The following is a 20402-nucleotide window of genomic DNA, read 5'->3' as shown; positions in this document are numbered from 1 at the left end:
TAAAGAGCTGGCTGGAGATGGGAGGATGAGGCACCATCCGAGCCAGGCTTATTCCAGAATCCTGGATGCATATTTACAGGGAGACTCACACTGCCCCTCTAAGGTGCTTTTGTTTCACAGAAGAGCATTCTGTTTGGTCACGGAAGGGGCTAGCGTCTGGAATCTTCTATAAAAGATGGACTGGGACTCAGGATGCAACCCTCCAAGGAAGTGCAGCGGGAGGCTTTGGGGCTTTGCGGGACCTACCTACTGGCCTTGGACCAGCCATGCTACGAGGTGAGCAGTCATCCATGGACATGACTTCTCACCTCGTGGGAGCTGGGGGCTGCTGGGCACCCTTGCTGATGATGAGCAGGAAGAGAAGGCAAATCCCGAAGCAGCAGTGAGGAGACTGGAAAGTTTCCGGGACCAGAAGCGAGTGGTCAGGAAAGCATGTGAGCCACTCTCAGAAGTCAGAGAGTGTTGGTCTTTCCATCTACCTCCATCCTTCCCTTCCCTACACTGTAAGTGGATTCTCTATTTTGATTTCAGGTGTGGTACAAACACAGACATAATGGTGTCTGCTTTTCAGATGTAAGAACAGATAGCCTTCCTTCCCGCTGACATTGTATAAAAGAAGAGTAAATGGTAGTCTTTTCATTTTAAAATCCTGAGATTCACAACCTCAACCCGGATGCCTGACTAACAGATAAACACTTTGGGTTAAGATTATCCTAGAGGTGTTTTTCTTTTTCCTTTTGTTTTTTCAGGCTTATAGTTCTGTGGAACAAAAGTGTTCCCATTTCCAGATGCCACCTCATTTCAAAATTCACCTTCAGGGCCAACATTCCTCGTTGGATTGATGAGCTTTCTCGTGTGGTCAAGAACATTACAGGCAATGTATATAGTGCTGAAAAGAAGATATTTTATCACTTCTCTAAAAACTGGGGATGATCTTATGCAGCTGTTTCATAAGAAACATGTCTCACATCTGATGGGATAAATTCCCTTCAAAGATGAATCAAAGAAAATAGTATCCAAGATGCCAAAGAATCCACTGTTAGCCAAACTCCAACACACCTACAGTGAGCTCCACAGCTCCTAAAAGGACAACTCTTTCCATCACCCAATAAACCACATGGAGAGATTTAAAAGGAGAGACAGAAAGAGGCCTGTGTAAGATCCAGTCAGATCACACATTACTGTGAAAAGGAAGCCATCCTCAGCTTTACAGTATCTAAATAGAACATATAACTTAAAATAGTCAGCTGCCAGTCAGTAACGCTATAAAAATGATTAAAACCAAGTTTGAGAATTGACCATAAAATTGGTTGATAAAAATAAGGAAATTATATTTGTTTTTTTTTACAGTTGATTAAAATTATTGTATTTCTAGTTTTGATTTTTCTATGTCATTGAATTAATGGGTTGTTGTTGTTTAGTCGCTAAGTCGTATCTGACTCTGTGTGACCCCATAGGCTGTAGTCCACCAGTCTCCTCTGTCCATGGATTTCCCAGGCAAGAATGCTGGAGTGAGTTGCCATTTCCTTCTCCAGGGGTTCTTCCCAACCCAGGGATCGAAACTGCATCTCCTGCATTGACAAGATGAATTCTTTACCACTGAGCCTCTGCGGGTGGAGGTGGGTTCTCTCTTTATCCCTTCCTCCAGCTGAAGGCACATTTTCCCGTGTCATTCAAAGAAGTGGGTTTGGACTGACAAGGTGTTTTAAAATTCCATGGACAAGCTCAATTAGCATAGTTCTTTGGAAGGGATTCAGTGATCTTTGGCTACTATTAATATTTTTAATCTTTCATTTTTATTATGTGTATGATGTCAAGAGCTGTGGCAGGAAGCACATTTTGTCAATTAAATAATTAATCCCACAGCATAATAGTCAGGGAGGAAAAACTGACATTTGTCAGGTTCAAAGAAAATGAAAGCTGGGAAGGAGGTTTCATTACTCTTGCTCAGGAAACACATAATCTGAGAGCAGATTTGACTTGTTCCTTTCCTCATCTACTGCTCCTGCTACAAACATTCCCTCTATCAAACCACAGGAAAGAAAAAGCATTTGCAATAGTTCTCCCCCCATCCTTATCCACCCAATCACAAAATCACATTAGTTTTCTTTTTTACATATGTCTTCAGTCTCCTCCTTTTGGTACCATCAAAATTGGCTAAAACTGACTCCACAAAACTGTAGGGCAAGGATGACACTAAATTGTCTGCTTTCTGCTTTAGCAAATGCACACAGGTTAGAAGCCTGAGCACTGGAGGTAGACGGCCCTGGGTTCAAGTCCCTGCGGGGCCCTCACAGACCATGGGATCTCAGGCTCCAGGCTTGCCTGTCTCAACTTGAGAAAGGATCCTGCTCTCAGGCTGCAGCTCCCAAGGCGCTGGGAGACTCCAGTGACGGTGCACACACCTCCCAGCACACAGCCAGCATCGAGGTAAGGAGTCAGCACGCCTTGGCTATAAAGAGCGGTGCATTCCGTTTACGTTTTTAATACGATCTGATTTATGAACAGGTGGAGTGCACTGTAGCACCAGCATGCGCTGCACTTTTGCTTTTCCTTTCACTTCTGCTCCTAAGCCTCCTCTCATTGCTCTTACTTCAGTCTCTCCTGACAGGAGGCCTCTGTCGGCTTGCCTGGTGCTCTGTCTCTTTCCTCCAGCCCCTTCCCGCTCTAGTCCTTGGCTGGCCAGGCGCCGGGTAATAGGTCTGCCTGGTCCACTAAGTCTAAGGTCCCGGGGTTTCCACAGATGGTCTCACCATGTCATCAACAACAGTCTGCACTGGATTAATGCTGCCTGGGAGGTGAAATTAACCTGTTAAGCATCCTTGTTTGTGCCAAAACTAAACGGTTGCTTGGGGTGGGGATGTGTTTCCTGGGTGCATCATGCCACATGTGAAACTGTTTTCTCTAATAGTATTCCACAAGGTATTTTTTTCCCAATAGGTCACTAAATAGTTATTTTTGTTATAAAAGGCAAGACTTTACCAGGTTCCCATTGCCTGTATGTCTACAATATCTATTTTTGCAATTGGTGAAAAATATACCCTGATAATCTACGGCAGCTGTATAGACAACATGAAACAAAAAATTGGGCTTAGAATGATCGCCCGTTGGACAACGAGCTCAAGACCCTTAATTTAGCAAGAGTACCTATCTCAAATATGTGTTCCGTATTTCCCTCAAATACTGGATTAAAACTGTTAGGCAATTTTGTCCTCTTTCATGTAATTTGATATGTGTAATTAGTAAGGCAGGTGGGGGGAATAAACTTAGTAAGGCAGTAAGTCGGGGCGGGGGGGCGGGGTGGAAATCTCCTTTTGGTAAATCCGATGAGTCTTCCTGACATAAACTGGTTTTAGTTGAGGGAACATTATTTCAATCTAGTTAGGATGGCTCTTTCCACAATGCAGAGAAGGAAAAGAAATGTGGAAAATTTTCAAATTTTTGAATGATTTGTTGCATTATTACTTTTTCTGAAATTTGTTCCTGCTCAGGATCAAACTGAGTCACACTTTCTGTAAGGTGACTGGAAAAGAATGAATATATTCTTTAAGTTTATTTTTCCTAATTTCTTGATGCAATTTGCTAAGTGAGGCTAAGCTATGGGTAAATGCACAATGCAGGAGAAAGGAGATTTTATTAGCAGTAACGTTGCACACATCTCAGGACTATGTTAGAAGAAACAAAATGTCTCTATGTTCACTTCCTGGGCTCAGATGGTAAAGAATCTGCCTGCAGTGCAGGAGACCTGGATTTGTTCCATGGGTCAGGAAGAGTTCCCTGTTCAGAAATGGCAGCCCACCCCAGTATCCTTGCCTGGAGAATTCCATGGACAGAGGAGCCTGGTGGGCTACAGTCCGTGGGGTCCAACAGAGTCAGCAACTGAGCAACTAACACTTATGCTAACTTTAAAGAAGCTACTGTCTTTAATGGGTGGACATCAGAAGGGTTAGGATTGTGAGGTCAAGTTATAGCAGTCACTGTGTCACTGGTTGAACATGCAGGCAGAAAACAAGAGTGTAAAAATGTTCAACAAATAAATGTGAATGATCAAACCATAACAGGTTATATTAGGGAAACTAGGGTGTTGTAACCTTAATACCCTAGATTGCCTTTGAGGGAGAAAATGGAACTCTTCTGAAGCAGGTTCTCCTATAAATAGTCAGAAACAGCTGGACTGGATGGATCAGGAGATGATGCAGAGGAAGAATAAAGATGGGTTTCCTCACCGACAGTTCTGACCTCCTTACACCAACTCTAATTAGAAAACACTGTGAGCATCTTCCTGAGCATGGAAGGGAGCCCAGAGAGTTTAAGCTCCAACACTGACTGTGTGCAAGAAAGACTTGTGTCTGGGGCTCCATATGCCCATGGGTGGCTTTCCACCTCTCATGCGGAAGACTGTGGGATCACCTAATTATCTCAAAGTCTGAATCAGAGGCTAGAACATCAATCTAAGAAGATAATCATGGCATCCTGACACCAGCAAGTTAGCGCGAACTGAGCGTGCCCACCGTGTCACTGGGACGAGGACCTACCTACCTTGCCTGGAGAACTCATCCGCTTCCCTGTGAACCAAATCCTTCACTCTGTTTCCGTAAAGCAGCCGTGAGGAATCGTGATCAAAGGCTTTCAGGGTTTCGCTGGAGCTGTAAGACTTCTGCGTGGGAACCCGGCACTCCTCGTTGTCCGCCGAGGAGTTGGTGTAGCGCCGCTCCTTCTCCCGGCGGTTCTTGGTCAGCGAGCAGTAGGGCCGCCGTTCCTTCACATCCATACTTCATTCCTTCCCGGGGCACATCAGTCCTGGCTGTGGCCGGGTCGGCTCAGGGGTCCATCCTCAGTGGTCTGCCTGTGGAGATAAAAGGTTGCCATGATGTTCAGTTCAGTGGCTCAGTCCTGTCCGACTCTTTGCGACCCCATGGACTGCAGCACGCCAGGCTTCCCTGTCCATCACCAACTCCCGGAGCTTACTCAAACTCATGTCCATTGAGTTGGTGATGCTATCCAACCATCTCATCCTCTGTCAGCATTACATTCATCTAAAAACCAACAGGCCTCCTTAACCTGGAGAACGATGGGAGGGAAGGGTGTTATTGCATATGGTGGAAACTCACTTTCCCCAAGAAATGAACACTGGTGAAATCAGCTTAAGGTATCCTGTCTCATCAGCAGGTGAGGTGCACCCTCTGGTAATGAGTATTATGAGTCCTTGTTGAAGCTACTAGATCGAATCTTCACTTTAATGATGATCTAGTTGCTAAGTCATATCTGACTCTTGCGACCCTATAGACTGTAGCCCACCAGGCTCCTCTGCCCATGGGATTCTCCAGGCAAGAATACTGGAGTGGGTTGCCATTTCCTTCTCCATCACCTTAATACACACACACACACACACACACAAAATAAGCTCAAGCTCAAATCTTGGTCCAGAAGCTAGCTAAAAACTGGCCTCAATGTTTTCTGAATTTTCCACAATGGAAAAGTTTTCTCCTGCTGCATTTTCTTTATTCATGAAAAAATTTTCTTTCTTTTTCTTAAAAAAAAAAAATACTACTTTTATTTCTTTAATCTTTTTTTAAAGAGCAAGAGAAAATTGGGAGCTTCTTAGAAGTGAAACTTTGTTAAGTGCACCGAACATTTATTTTATTGCTTTTTTAACAAAGACATTTCGTTCAGAGGCCACAGGTATCATGTTTTCAGGACCTAAATGTCTTGACTGGTGGCAAAAGTGGATCCTTCTCTCCTAATTCCTCTCCTTCAAAAGCATTTTCCTCTTGAGAAAATGAATTGAAGCAGCACTATCTTGATATTTAAGGCAATTTGAGTAGCTAATTTGATGGGGTAGTTTCTTGCAAGGGCCAGTAGCAAGAATGAGTGAGAAGAAGCAGGGTGAATAGTGTTTCTTTGCCTACCTACTCTTTTTCTTACATTTCCTGACGTGGGTTAGGGTGGGTAGAAAAGCCCAGGAGACGGAGGGTGACCCAGGGTTGATCCACATTTTAATTGGTCCTCTTTTGTCTTTATTCTTTCTCATTTTGTCTCTCCTTTTCATCTGAAGGCCCCCAAAGGTCTTGTCTTCAGCTCTCGTGCCTTTCCCTACCCCCATTCCTTTCCTAAACTTGACTTGGCTAATTCCATAATCAACTTGAAACAATCGATTCCCAGTGGCCCCCGGTCTTTCTCTGGGGTTCCACGTCCTTAGTGCTGGGACTCATAGATAGCTACTTTCTTCCACTTATAAAGCCCTTCTTCCAAGGAGTCTCTCTCTGTCTCTTCAACCTCAGCCATCAGGATGTACATTACCCTGCTTTTTCTTGTGCTTCCAACGTGGAGTCTCATAGCTGACTCTGATTTGCTGACAGTGGCTCAGCTGACATCTGTGCTGACTGTCAACAAGTCTTGATTCCTTCTGAGCAAAATTACAACTCCTAATACTTTTCACTTTCTCACTTCTGCCTTCTTTCCAGTGATGAGGAAATGGGGAAAACTCTGAGCTGGAATGACCTGAGTTCCAGAGCCTCTGTGTGAAAAATTTGGATATTCCTCCTGCCATCTCGCCAACTGAACTAAATCCTACCCCTCCCGTACTGACAGCTACCCCACATGGGGTTTCATATGTCTCTGCTATGATTTGAGCTGGGCACTTAAAAGCAGTTGCTAATATTTTAGCTTGGTTGTTGAAATGTATCTTGACATCCCTACCTTTGTCTTCTTTTTGATGGATCCTATTTTAAAAAGATGAATCTTTTTCACTGACCCCTGCTGATTTATTACTCAATTTTTCTCTTTACCAATCCTTCCAATAGCTTTTAATAGAAATTGGATTTCCCTTAATGTAGCTTTCCTTTCTATTTAAGACAATAAATAATTTCCAAGTATGGTGACAGGAGTATTTTTATACAATAGGATTAAAACAGCAACCCACCAACTCACTGTTGTTATTCCAACAAACAAAAGTTACTTTAGATAAATATTTATTGAATGACTAATATGCTGAGAACACACCACTGAATCAAACAATGTCCCTGCCCTCAGGGAACACATGCATAGTGAGGGAAACAAATACATTTTTTGTAATGCAGTGAATAAATATCCCTGAGTTAAAGGAAAATCTTGTTTCCAAAACAGTCTTGCTCTCTTTGGAGGAAAGGTTTATGTAAACTCTCATAACTGTACAATCATCAAAAAGCATTTCATTGACCAGAAAAAACTGTGACTTAAGCATCTTTGGTAACAGAATTTTGGGATTTGAAGTCATTATAAAGGTTCCATCTCTTGCCCTAAATTGACAACTTTTAAAAAATAAGTATTGCAATATATAGGACTTCCCATGTAGTGCAGTGCTAAAGAATATGCCTGCCAATGTAGGAGATGCGGGTTTGACCCTGGGGTTAGGAAGATCTCCTGGAGTAGGAAATGACAACCCACTCCAATAATCTTGCTGGAGAATTCCATGGACAGGGGAATCTGGCGGGCTACAGTCTGTGGGGTCACAAAGGGTAAGCACAACTGAGCGACTGAGCATGCATACACGTTGCTATTTATACAAATATATGTGCATTTTTATACTTTAAAAATAAGCTGACTAATCAACAAAGGTCTGTCTAGTCAAGGCTATGGTTTTTCCTGTGGTCATGTATGGATGTTGAGAGTTGGACTGTGAAGAAAGCTGAGCACCGAAGAATTGATGCCTTTGGACTGTGGTGTTGGAGAAGACTCTTGAGAGTCCCTTGGACTGCAAGGAGATCCAACCAGTCCATCCTAAAGGAGATCAGTCCTGGGTGTTCATTGGAAGGACTGATGCTGAAGCTGAAACTCCAATACTTTGGCCACCTCATGCGAAGAGTTGACTCATTGGAAAAGACCCTGATGCTGGGAGGGACTGGGGGCAGGAGGAGAAGGGGATGACAGAGGATGAGATGGCTGGATGGCATCACTGACTCGATGAACATAAGTTTGGGTAAACTCCAGGAGTTGGTGATGGACAGGGAGGCCTGGCGTGCTGAGATTCATGGGGTCGTAAAGAGTCAGACACGACTGAGCAACTGAACGGAACTGAACTGAATGCCAGGGAAAACTAGTTTCTTTCTCTGCTGCAGTTTTGTTTCAATTAGACGAGGCATTGGAAAACTAGTCCCTTGACTAAATCTGACCTATGACCCGCTTTTGTAAATACAGTTTTACTGGAATGCAGCACATATGTTTGTTTATGTATTTTCCTGGACTGTGTTCCTGCTGCAAAGACAGAATTGAGTGGTTACAACAGAGACTGTAGTGAATTAAATTGTGGTTTCCCAAAATATATGCTCAAGTCCTAACCCCTGGTACCCGTGAATGCGACCTTACCTAGAAATATAGTCTATATATTAATAGTTATAATAGAGTTAGAATGAGGTCATACTAAATTCGCATGGGCTTCAACTTCAATGACTGGTTTCTTTATACAGAGAGAAGAGGGGCATTTGGATACAAAGAATTACAAACAAAGGAGAAAAGAGGCCAGGTGAGGATGGAGGCAGAGATTGAAACAAGCCTAGTGATGCCAAGTGCTGCCAGCAACCAGCAGAAGCCGGACAGATGCATGGAACAGATTCTCCCTAGAACCTCAGAGGGAGCACGGCCCTTCTAACACCTTAATTCCATACTTCTTGCCTCCAGAATAAAAAGAATGAATTTCTGTTGGTTTAAGCCACCAGATTTGGGATATTTTGTTACTGGAACCCTACGAAACTAACACAGAGATCTGATGACCCCATAAAGTCTAAAGTATTTGCTGTCTGGCCGTTTATAGAGAAAAATTGCCAATGTCTAAGTTAGACCATACACGTTTCCAATCTATCTTTTTCTTTGTCCCTTTGGATCTTTGAATGTAAAAGTTTTTCTTTACTATAGAGTCCATGATACAATTTTTTTTTCAGTCTCCCAAATCAGATAAATCAAAAATTGGTAAGTTCTTTAAAGTAGTAATATGAACAGTTATCGACAGTGGCAAAGATGCATCCTTGTAGCAATGCTACCCATGTTATAAATCAATTCTAATTAAACATTAATAAATTAGTACTAGATAATTTTAGGTATTCTTGAGTTTTATAGAATATCTCCAGCACTAAATATCTGACTTTTCTCTATTTGTGAAGCAATTCTAACGTGTCATGGAAAATCAAGATAGAGTATTCAAATACACATCAAAGACAAAGACATTTCGAGCTTAGGGATTCCAAGCAATAAAAAATCCTTAGCATCTCGGTTTCCAGTGTTGCAAATGGCTCAGACTCTTCAAGGATTTAATTTACACTGTAACATTTGCAACTACTGATACGCTTCTGATGGAAGTCAGTGAGTTCAATAAAACTTCAAAAGGCAGTTTTCTGCATTATCTCCAGCACTCAAAGCTGAAGATGAGAAGGTTAAAAAAATGCCGCTGCTTAAGTGGCGCTAAATTGTTAAAGCACTTTGATGGCGATTGCACAGTCCTACCCAAGGAAGAGGGGTGCCGTGAGCATGTTCAGCATACAGAGGTTAATGGACAGGACCTTTGCTTCATCAGTGGGTGGGAGCTTTGAAAGGGAAGGAAAACTATGGAGAGAAAGGGGACCAAAATTTTTTTGTTGAACTGGCTATATACTGGCAAGTATATGCCAATATCAAACTGATCTGGTTAATTTTCATTAGTGCTTTGAAAAACCACTCAGTTACTACACATAGCACTGCTCTGAAAAACACAGCTGGCCTTAAGCAAACATCATTACTTGGCTATTTGTTTTTCCTCAATATCTTGCAAAGTATTTGAAGGATTAAATCAATGGGCAGATAGTCCTGATTTAGGGACTCTAGGTATCAAATCCTCTATTTTAGATACATTATTTCAACATTATTTGAAACTTGGCCACAGAATTTAGGACATTATCACATTGTATTGTTACGTGTTCCTAACTCCAAAGAAATATTGTAAAATTGTTACCTTTAGGAAGTAATCTGATTTTAACTGGACTTCCTATATTTTTAAAACCCTTGCTGCCAATGATTAGAATCTCTCAGGCGGGTGACAAAATCATCTGTGCGTCTAAACTTCTGTAAGCTTCTATGTTGATACAGCAACTGAAATAGAAGCAAATGTCCAAACCCAAAGGATTAAGCAACCTTTTGGTCAAACTCACTCTTGCTTCCATTGTTATTTATTATCTGTAAGGATTACAAATTCCTGAATATTGCCCTGAATATCTTCTGCACAGACTGCCTCCTCACTTAATAATAGTTTGGAAAAGCTCACCTAAAGGGATGAGCAGATTTTAGATTTTAATGCTCATTTACCCAGCACATTTGAGGTTAATGATCCAAATTAAGTTAATTGTGAAAGATGAAAGTGAAGTCGCTCAGTTGTGTCCGACTCTTTGCGACCCCCATGGACTATAGCCCACCAGGCTTCTCTATCCATGGGATTTTCCAGGCAAGAATACTGGAGTGGGTTGCCATTTTCTTCTCCAGGGGATCTTCCTGACCCAGGGATTGAACCCAGTTCTCCCGCATTGCAGGCAGATGCTTTACCCTCTGAGCCATCAGGGAAGCCCAAGTTATTTGTACACAATACCAAGAAAATTTTGCCTTTTATTATTCATGACTCATATTTTCCCTAATAAATGAGTATTTATGATTTATAACCAGTTATGTTAATCCAACAGTAAATACAACTTTGTACACCACAAGAACTTCAAAATGTTTCCTTTATTGAATAACTAGATTACTGTTAATTGAATACAAGATGAAATCAACTGCTATTGTTCATTTCAGAGGAAATTTTGCTTCCTGAGACAAATTTATAAATCAAAAAATCAAAATAATTAAGTACAAAAATAAAATCATGTTATGTGATTTTTAAAATAATGCTAAATTCAAGCACAACTAAAATTTGAGCTTACAGTTTCAAATAGAAGAACACAAGCGGACCTCATGTTTGAGACACAAAATTAAAACACAAACCAAACTGAAAAATATAGGGAATGGAGAGTGTATCATGAGTAACAAAAGTAGTGCTTATTGAGAAGGTATAGGCACAGGGAGAAATGAATATAGCAAATGATTAGTGGTTGAGAAGATTAGAAACAAGAAAAGTTGCTTTCTTGACACAAGACAGGGGATAAAGAGAATATTTGATAGCAATAATAAATAAGAAGTCAACTTCTGCTTCCAGCCAACATGCAGTAACTAGAACTAGATTTACTGTCTTGTCTAAAACAGCAACAGGGGCTACTCTTCCAGTCTAGTGGTTAAGACTCCATGCTCCCAAAGCAAGGGGGATGAGTTTAATCCCTGATGGGAGAACTAAGATCCTACATGCCACAACATAAAATAGCATGGCCTAAACATAAAATAGCAACAACAATAAAATAGACAAAATACATGAAATGAACTTTTCAAGACATGGACATGAAGAAATGAAGGATAGTGAACTTTGAGAAAGGGAGACAGATAGGTGAGCCCCCGATTACCCTTGCTCACTGCCTTGAAAGAGCTTCCAGTCTGTAACACAGGAAGGAGGTGCCCATGAAGAGCTTAGCTGACTTCCTAAGCTACAGAGAGAGTGCTGAGGGACTTTTCTAGTGAGGCAGCAGTTAAGACTCTGTGCTTGCAATGCAGGGGGCCCAGTTCCATTCCTGGTTGGGAAACTGAGATCCCATATGCAATGAGGTTCGCAAAAAAAAAAGAGAGAGAGAGAGAGCTGAAAATTTGGTAGAACAGATGGTAAAGAATTTGCATAACAAAGTCTTGGAGAAAAGGAGTTGCATGGGCAAGAACTCTGCAGATCTGTAGAGGGTACTTCTTGAGAATTCAACAGAGTACTGACATGCATGTGAGGGGACCACTGGAGGCCAGAGAAGGAATGATTTGAAAGGATTATAGCAGAGTTATTCAACCTTGGTGTTACTGACATTTTAGATGGAAAAATTCCTTTTTGTTGAGGGCTATCCTCGGTTGTTTAGCAGCATTCCTAGCCTCTATCCATTAGATACCAGTAGCACCCCTAGCTGTGACAATAAAAAATGTTCTCAGACATTACCAAATGTCTCCCTGGGGCAAACTGCTCCTCTAAAGGAGCACTGAATTATAGGGAACAGTACTCAGAGCTCCAACAGGGCCAAGAATAGTGTAGAGTTTTGCCAGACTAGAAAAAGCTCATAATTTATTAGGCAGTGTACTCACAAAAAAGTCTTGCTCAGTTGTGGGGAATAATTAGCACTAGACTAAACATAGTTCTGGTCTCAATAAAAAAAATTTTTAAAAGCAAGACCAGAAAGGATCAAAGTGTTTCCAAGCAGCTTAACTGTCCCATAACAAAGCTTAAGAATATTAAAGGAATAGAAAAATAACCAGGACTCAACAAAGTAAAAATTCACAACGTCTGTCATTCGATCAAAGAGTACCTGGTATGCAAAGGAATGGGAAAATAATGAGGAGAAAAATCAAGCAATTGAAACTGACCCAGAAATGACATAGGTGTTAGAATGAAAAGACAAGGACATGAAAACAGTTATTAGAACTGTATTCCATATGTTCAAAAAATTATATGGAGACATAAAAGATAAATTAAAAAAAAGAACCAAATCAAACTTCTAGAGATGGAGCTACCATGTCTGAGGTGCAACATACAATGGGTAAGATGGATAGCAGATTAGATATTGTGGAAGAAAAGATTAACAAACTACATTTATAGTAATAGAAACTATATGAAACGAAGCACTGAGAAAGATTAAAAAAAATTAAGTAATCATCAGTAAGATGTGAGACTACTTCAAAAGGCCAATATGTCAATAGATGTAATTGGAATCCATGAAGGAGAAGAGACAGAGGATAAAACAGAAAAAGTCCTGAAGAAATAGCAACCCAACAGTTCTCCAATTTGGCAAATGCTATAAAAACTCACAGATCTCAGAAACTCAGTGAAGCCTAAGCACAAGAAATAAAAAAAAAAAGTATACCAACACATTTGATTATGATTAAAATTTTTCAAACTCAATAATAAGGAATAAGTCTGAAAGCAGACAGGAAAAGGGCACATTCAATACAGAGTTTCTTCTTGTAAATAATGTAAGCAAGAAGACATTAGAGAAACATTTTAAGTACTGAAAGGAAAAAAACAAAAACAAAATGAAACAAACAAACAAACAAAAAAAACACTGTCACTGTAGAATTCTATAAGCCATGAAAATATCTCTTAAAAATGAAGGCAGAATAACTACCATTTCAGACATACTAAAGTTAATCACTAGTAGACTCTCATTATAAGAAATATAATGGAAGTCCTCCAGGCAGAAAGTGACATCAGGCAGAAATATAGATCTACAAAAGGAATAAATAGCCTTTGGAAATGGTAGTTATATGGTTAAATACATAAGATATTTTCTTATTAAATCTCTTTAAAAAATAGATGACTATTTAAACAAAAATCATAAGGTACTGTGGATTTTATAACATGTGTAAGTAAAATTTATTGCAACAGTAGCACAGAGGAAGAAGGAGTGAATAAACAGGAGTATAATATTGCAAGTTTTTTATACAATATGTGAAGCAGCATAATCCAACCTCAAGGTAGGCTGTTATACTCAAGATGTACACTTTAAACCCCAATGTAACCACTAAAATAACAAAACTGAGAATCATCACCAATAAGTTAACAAAAGAAATAATGGAATCATAAGAAATGGAAGCATTCTTTCCAAAGAAAGTAGAAGAGGAACAGGGAACACTTGGGGCAAATGGAATACAAGTAGCAAGATGATAGACTTAAACCTAACTAAGCCTATAATCACATTAGATGTAAATGATCTAAACACTCCACACAAGGCAGAGATTTTCAGATTGGAATACTATAAAAAAAAGGTAAACAAAGAGCAGACCACAAATCAGGTGGGCTCTCAGCCAGGGTGGCATATACTTTAAAACAATCCACTTTGAGAAAGAGGCCATTCATAATAGATGATATCAGTTCATTAAAGTGAAATGTCCAGATTAAGCAAAACTATAGAGTCCAAAAGAAAGCAGACTAGTGGTTGCCTAAAGCTGGGGCTTGAGGGGAAATGGGAAGTGAATGCTAGTTGAGGGTTTCTTTTGGGGATGATGGAAATATTCTCAAATTGACTGTGGTGATGGTTGCACAACTCAGCAACCATTTTTTATATTAAAAACTGTTGAATTTTGTACTTTAAATGGGCGAGTTGTATGGTATGTGCATCACACCTCAATAAAGCTGTTGTACTTTTCTTTTAAAAAAGAAGAAATAAGACCCAATTATATGCTGCTTCCAAGAAATATACTTAGATACAAAGATACAAATAGGTTAAGAGCAAATGGAAGGAAAAGAGAAAACTAACCATATCAATAATTGCATTAAACACAAATATAAATGATCAAAACAATTAAAAGCCAGAGACAGTCAGATTGGATGAAAGAGCAAGACAAGACCAGCTGGAGAAACACTCTGCAGCGATTGAAAAGAATGCAATGGATCTATTTACATGCATTGACGTGGACCTATGCACATGGCAGTCTGGTAAGTATAGGTGTTAGTTGCTAAGTTGTGTCCAACTCTTTGCGACCCCATGGACTGTAGCCCACCACGCTCCTCTGTCCGTGAAATTCTCCAGGCAAGAATACTGGAGTAGGTTGCCATTTCCTTCTCCAGGGGATCTTCCCGACCCAGGGATCAAACCCATGTCTCCTGCACTGCAGGTGGATTCTTTACCAACTGAGCCACCAGGGAAGCAGAGTGTTCATTTTTTTTATTCATTCACCAAGCATGTCAGGCATGACAATAGGTGCTGGGAATGGAGAGATAAACAAGACCTAGTCTCTACTCCCCTTCGTTCTGAAAGAAGAGACAGATTTTAAATAATGCCACACAAGTAAATCTACAAATGAAAATGTAGCAAATGCTGCAAAAAATTGCAAGTTGCTTAGAGAGAGAATAGAAGGTAGGGTTGGATGGAGACTGAAAGCCAAAAGGAGGAGTGATCTTACATGACATTTAGACTAAGAGCTATTGGAGAAAGGATTTAGCCTGATCACAAGTAGGTGACTCAGAAGAAGAGGTAGAACAGAGCAGGCAGAGAGACTGTATTCCAACAGCACACCGGGGGAGGGGGCGGCGCTTGCTGGACAAACACCAGCAGGGCTGGGGCAGAGAGAGAGGGAGGGAGGAGAGGCATGGATGAGTACAGAGGGCACCGGGGCCCAGAGGACTGACTAAGTGGCTTCAGCCCCGTATCACCAGCAATGGGTGACCACTGGAGAGCGTTTGACACGATCCATCAGACTGACACTGTGGAAAGATTCCTCGGGCGAAAGCGTGGAGAAAGGGAAGATGGAGGTCCGGAGCAGAAATGGGAAGAGTTGCTGGTGTTTTGCAGGAGTCCAGGCAAGACGATGAGTGCTTAGACTATGGGACCTGAGATGGCATCGGGCGTTTAGAGAGGTGGATGGATGGGAGAGACAGGCACGGCACCAGGAAGACTGTGATGGGCTGAAACGAGGGGGAAGAGAAGGAAAGCATTGGGGATGACCTCCAGCTGCTGGCTGGAGCCGACTGGGGAGGAGGGACATCTATCAGGACAGAGGGGGCGGGGGCAACCCCCACAAAATCATTTAGTATACACTCCCAGTTCTTAACGTTCCTTTCATTTAAAACAGACACCATTAGGCAGTAATCTTTATTCCTTGTAGAAACTAGAAAATACAGAAAAGAGCAAAAAAATTAAAATAATTACTCAATATTTTAGTTGCACCTTTTCAGATTTTTATATGCATGTGTCTTTATAAATATATGTGTGAAATATATAATTTATAATTTAATATAAATGATCTTGCAACCCATTTCTACCTGATATATTATGAACAGCTTCATTGAAGTAAAATATATTTATGTCATTATTTTAAAAATGATAAATTGGAAGCTTATTCATTTAAAATTGAAAATTATTCTTCAGGCATAGCAAATATGCAAACTTAGGAAATGAAACAAATAGGAGCAATATACTAAAATAGCTACTGAATAAGTGTGAATACTGGGAAATTTTTAATTGGAAAATATATAGAACAGTGCCTGGGGCTATAAGAAAAGTGGCTTGAGTCTGATCAAATCATTAAAAATTCTTTCAAAATTTTTTATATGTAGAGAGAAACAGAAACTTGGAAATGATCAAAAAAGAAAAAAACACACAGATAATGAGGCTAATTTACCCAGTAATATAAAATGGGAATATACTACCTGTGATTTAAAAACAAATAAAGCAATCCACTTGCATAATTTGAAATTAAAAGTGATTGTATTTTTCCCAATAAAAATAATGGACAATAGTAATATAATAGTAAAATATATTAATACGGTTATGTGGGCTATAGCTGCAAAGGCTTGAAAAACTGCAAGAAAATGTCATAATCTCCACTCTTGGAATAATTTGGGAAGAGGCCCTCTAGAATCGAAAGTAGCTAAGTCAAATGCAGTTTTGCTATCTCCCAGACCTTTAGGGCAAAGTGTAAATCATATCTCTCAATTTGTCTGCCTGCTTGGATCAACCAATATCCATCATATATATTTAAATGTTTTTATGATGGTTTAAGCCAGAACCCTGAATCTAGATGCCACCACTATATTCACCCATGTTTCAAAATGCCATTCCTTTGAAAACATTGATAGTAATGCTATCAGAGTCAGAGGAAAAATTAAACTGTTATGAGACTGTCATCAGACTGTGTTATTCAAATAGCCTCCAATACAAACTAGTTTTTTTTTTTAAGTTGCTCAGTCATGTCTGACTCTTTGAGACCCCATGGACTATAGAGTCCATGGAATTCTCCAGGCCAGAATACTGGAGTGGGTAGCCTTTCCCTTCTCTAGGGGATCTTCCCAACCCAGGGATCCAACCCAGGTCACCTACATTACAGGTGGATTCTTTACCAGCTGAGCTACTAGGGAAGCCCACGCTAGATATAAAGCAACCAAATCGACAACTTTGATATCACTCCATGTATTGTTCTGATTGAACTGGGTCATCGACTGTCATGCCACCTTCAAACATACGTGTCTATCCCAGCGGACATGCCAGCTACCCACAGTCAAATACATAACCATAACAATAACCTCCACTCTTTAAACACTTTTTCATGCTAGGTTGCCCGTTTCATTACAATTTCTAACAAGAGCTCATCAAGTTTTTGATATTTGCCAGTTTTACAGGTAAGGAAATACGAGAAACTGATACAAAACTTTGAAGTCAGACACACAGGGCGTGGCCAGACAGGGAATCACATGGCCACACAGCGTTCTCTCATTTAAGTCTCTAAACAGTTGCCAAACTGGAAGGCCTGTGGGGCATTGACTCAAAATTCAAACCTCTAGCCATAATGCAAGAAAAGATGCAAGTCTTTTGGATGGTTGAAAGACACCTACAGCTTCTGTATCAGAAAAGTGACCTGTGGGTATTACTGACCTGGTGACAGTTAGGGACCCGCATGCCACTGGAGGGACTTCTAAAATGAAGAGCTTGGACTATTTCCCTAAGTGCTGGGCATATTCCTCTCTTGAAGAGTGGACATAAAAGCTCCTTGATGAATTATTAATTTCAATCTTGATTATTTATTGAGTGCTTAAACTATGCCCGGTGCTTTACATATATGACCTCACTTAATCCTCACAGCAAGCTTGCAAGGTAAGAATTATAAATTCCATTTTCACAGGCGAGAACGAAGACCCGGAAAGACGAACTGATTCGTCCAAGGACATAGTCAGGAAGTAGCTGAGTGGAATTTGAACACATTTCAGTTAATTCCAAATCTGTCCTCATAACATTAGCTCTCCTTTCCAACCTTAGAACAAGAGGGGATTTAAGCCATAAACAAAAACAAAAGCCAAGCACATTTTTTTTTTAAATGGCTGCCCCACTCAGCATGTAGAATCTTAGTTCCCCCATAAGGGATCGAACCCATATACCCTTCCCTGGAAGCAGAGTCTTAATCACTGGACAGCCAGAAAGTCCTTCAAGCAAATTTTTTTTAAGTGGGGAGGGGTGGAGAGGGAGGAGCAACAGTAAAGAGTTTGACAAACTGTGCCAGGACATCAATGGCTCCAGTAAATGAAGGCTGTCACATTGAAGATACCACAAAAATGAAATTTGCAGAGATCATGGTACTAGGGATGCAAAAGGAAGAGCCAGGTGAAATTCACCTGAGGAGTAAGAAAGGTGGAAAATTCAAGACCAGTTAAAAAGGCCAAATATATTGGGAGTATTTCCAAGCTTCTTCTTTGAGGAAAAGACAATTTAGGAAGAAATAAACAATACCGCATTCTGATATTACATATTTCAGAGGAGAACCCCGTCATAATTCCTTTTGCTTATCTCCCCTCCCATGTGGTTTAGTCACTAGAAGAGAAAGTCTCTCATACATCACAGCCATTGTGGTCGTGCTGCTGCTGCTAAGTCGCTTCGGTCGTGTCTGACTCTTTGCAACCCTATGGATTGGACCTTAACCTGCCAGGCTCCTCTGTCCATGGGATTCTCCGGGCAAGAATACTGGAGAGGGCAGCTATGCCCTCCTCTAGGGGATCTTCCCGACCCAGGGATCAAACCTGCATGTCTTATGTCTCCTGCTTTGGCAGGCAGGATATTTACCACTAGTGCCACCTGGGAAGCCCCATTGTGGTCATAGGAGTTTGTTTTTTTTTATTCAAATGCCCCGTATTTCCCTGAATAAATGCTCCTCTACCCCCGAACAGGGGTTCATGTAGAACAGACCCTCATCCTAGGGTCAAGGAATTGCCTGCACAGAATCTCAGTGATTGGTTCAGGAACGGACATGTGATCTAACTCTGACCAATAAGATCAGCTCCAGGACATGTGACAAAGCGACTGGGAATGTACCTACTAAAAACCAGCCAATGTAAAGTTGCTAATCTGAGAAGATGAAGACCTAAAGCTTGTCTACATTTTTGCCACTATGTGAAGGCCTTCGTGCCACTGGAGTCTAAATAGAAGAAAAGAGACCTCAGAAAGAGAACCAGCAAGTTCTCTAATTTTTCAGGTTAAAAAAAAAAAAAAATCTAAACTAATACAACTGGGGTGGAAAATCAGGTTTTGATCAGACAAATGAGGCTAAAAGCCCAGCTCTGCTATTTACAATTTATATGGCTTATAACCTCGGACAAGTTATGTAAACTCCCTGAGATTTGGTTTTCTACTTTTCATTTTCTAAAATGCTTCCAACAATATCTTTCATATAGAGATATCTTATAGAGATATTATGCTGATTAGATGAGATATAGTTTTAACAGCATTTTTGCCCAGTGATTGGCATATAACCTAATGTTGACTTGATAAGGACCAGTTATTATAATTAAATTCAAAAACATTGTTCGGTATCCAAAAATAACATCCAGCATCACTGGGCTTATCTGAGGAAGCTGGGATGGAGAAAAATGTCTAAAAGCTCAGTTCTACAAGGTTGAGAGTAAGAGATTCTACATCTGTAGTGAAACATTTTGCTAAAATGTTTGAATGGGATTTGGGGTTTGAATTTTTACAAGCTTATTCGGAAATACTATGTTATTAAAAAAAGAAACAAATAGTCCCCACATTGAATAATTTCAAAATGATTTCATCTCTAATGACATCCAAATATTTATGTCTTGGTAGTAAAAAGCGAAGTCAGCAAACACCAGGAAAAAACTTTCAGGAGAAGCAATGAAACTGATTAAAAGTCTCTAGATTGAAAGAACTATGTGAGGTTTTATTTTAGTAACAACTAGGTGGAGACCTGATAACTACCCACAAGAACTTGGAGAATAAAGATAACTGCAGTTTTTCATGCCTCTCTAACCCACAGGCAAAATTACTATAATAAACATATCCTCTGTCTCCTGCCCACCAGATAGTTTTCATCTCAGTCTGAAAAGTACCAAACCACCCAAATGGCACCTTCTTTACAGACCCCCGGAGAGCAGGAAATGCTGGTTCCGAGCTGGAGGTGAGGGTCTCGTTCAACTCGTGTCTTCCTGCAGAGCCGTGGACAGAGAGATTCCCAAACCGCGCTTCTCCTTGAAGCGGTGAAGCTCGGGGGACAGAGCCACTCCAGAGCTGCTTTAGGGCTTCAAAATGCCTTTGGTTCAGTCCTATTGTTTGATGTGCCTAAAGAACTATGGAAACTCTCTTATGGACTACGTCCAACCCTTTGGCTGTGGACTCAGTCTCCGTGAGTGTGGGGAAAAGGACCAACATCTTTATCACCAGACTGGCAAGTAAATTGTCAGCCTCATCAGGAGGATTCAATTCTCTTTACTATTTCTCTTCTCTGGTATTTATTGTTTGTTTTTAAGTAAATTTTCATCCAGCTCTATCAGGATACATAAAGATGCTTGCCTC

The 20402-nt window shown here is 40.5% G+C and overlaps 1 protein-coding gene across 1 annotated transcript in view; it reads right to left on the bottom strand.

Annotated features, from left to right (window-relative positions):
- TENM3 (teneurin transmembrane protein 3) overlaps positions 1-20402 on the bottom strand; it is a 701853-nt gene that overhangs the window by 437115 nt on the left and 244336 nt on the right. The window contains exon 2 of the mRNA XM_061134549.1: positions 4540-4846. Within this exon, the coding sequence (XP_060990532.1) occupies positions 4540-4771 (232 nt within the window). The 5' untranslated portion in view covers positions 4772-4846. The remainder of the gene's footprint in view (positions 1-4539; positions 4847-20402) is intronic.

Source organism: Dama dama, chromosome 32, assembly GCF_033118175.1.
Source record: "Dama dama isolate Ldn47 chromosome 32, ASM3311817v1, whole genome shotgun sequence".
In the NCBI taxonomy this organism is placed as follows: domain Eukaryota; kingdom Metazoa; phylum Chordata; class Mammalia; order Artiodactyla; family Cervidae; genus Dama; species Dama dama.
This window is presented reverse-complemented; position numbering and strand designations above follow the sequence as displayed.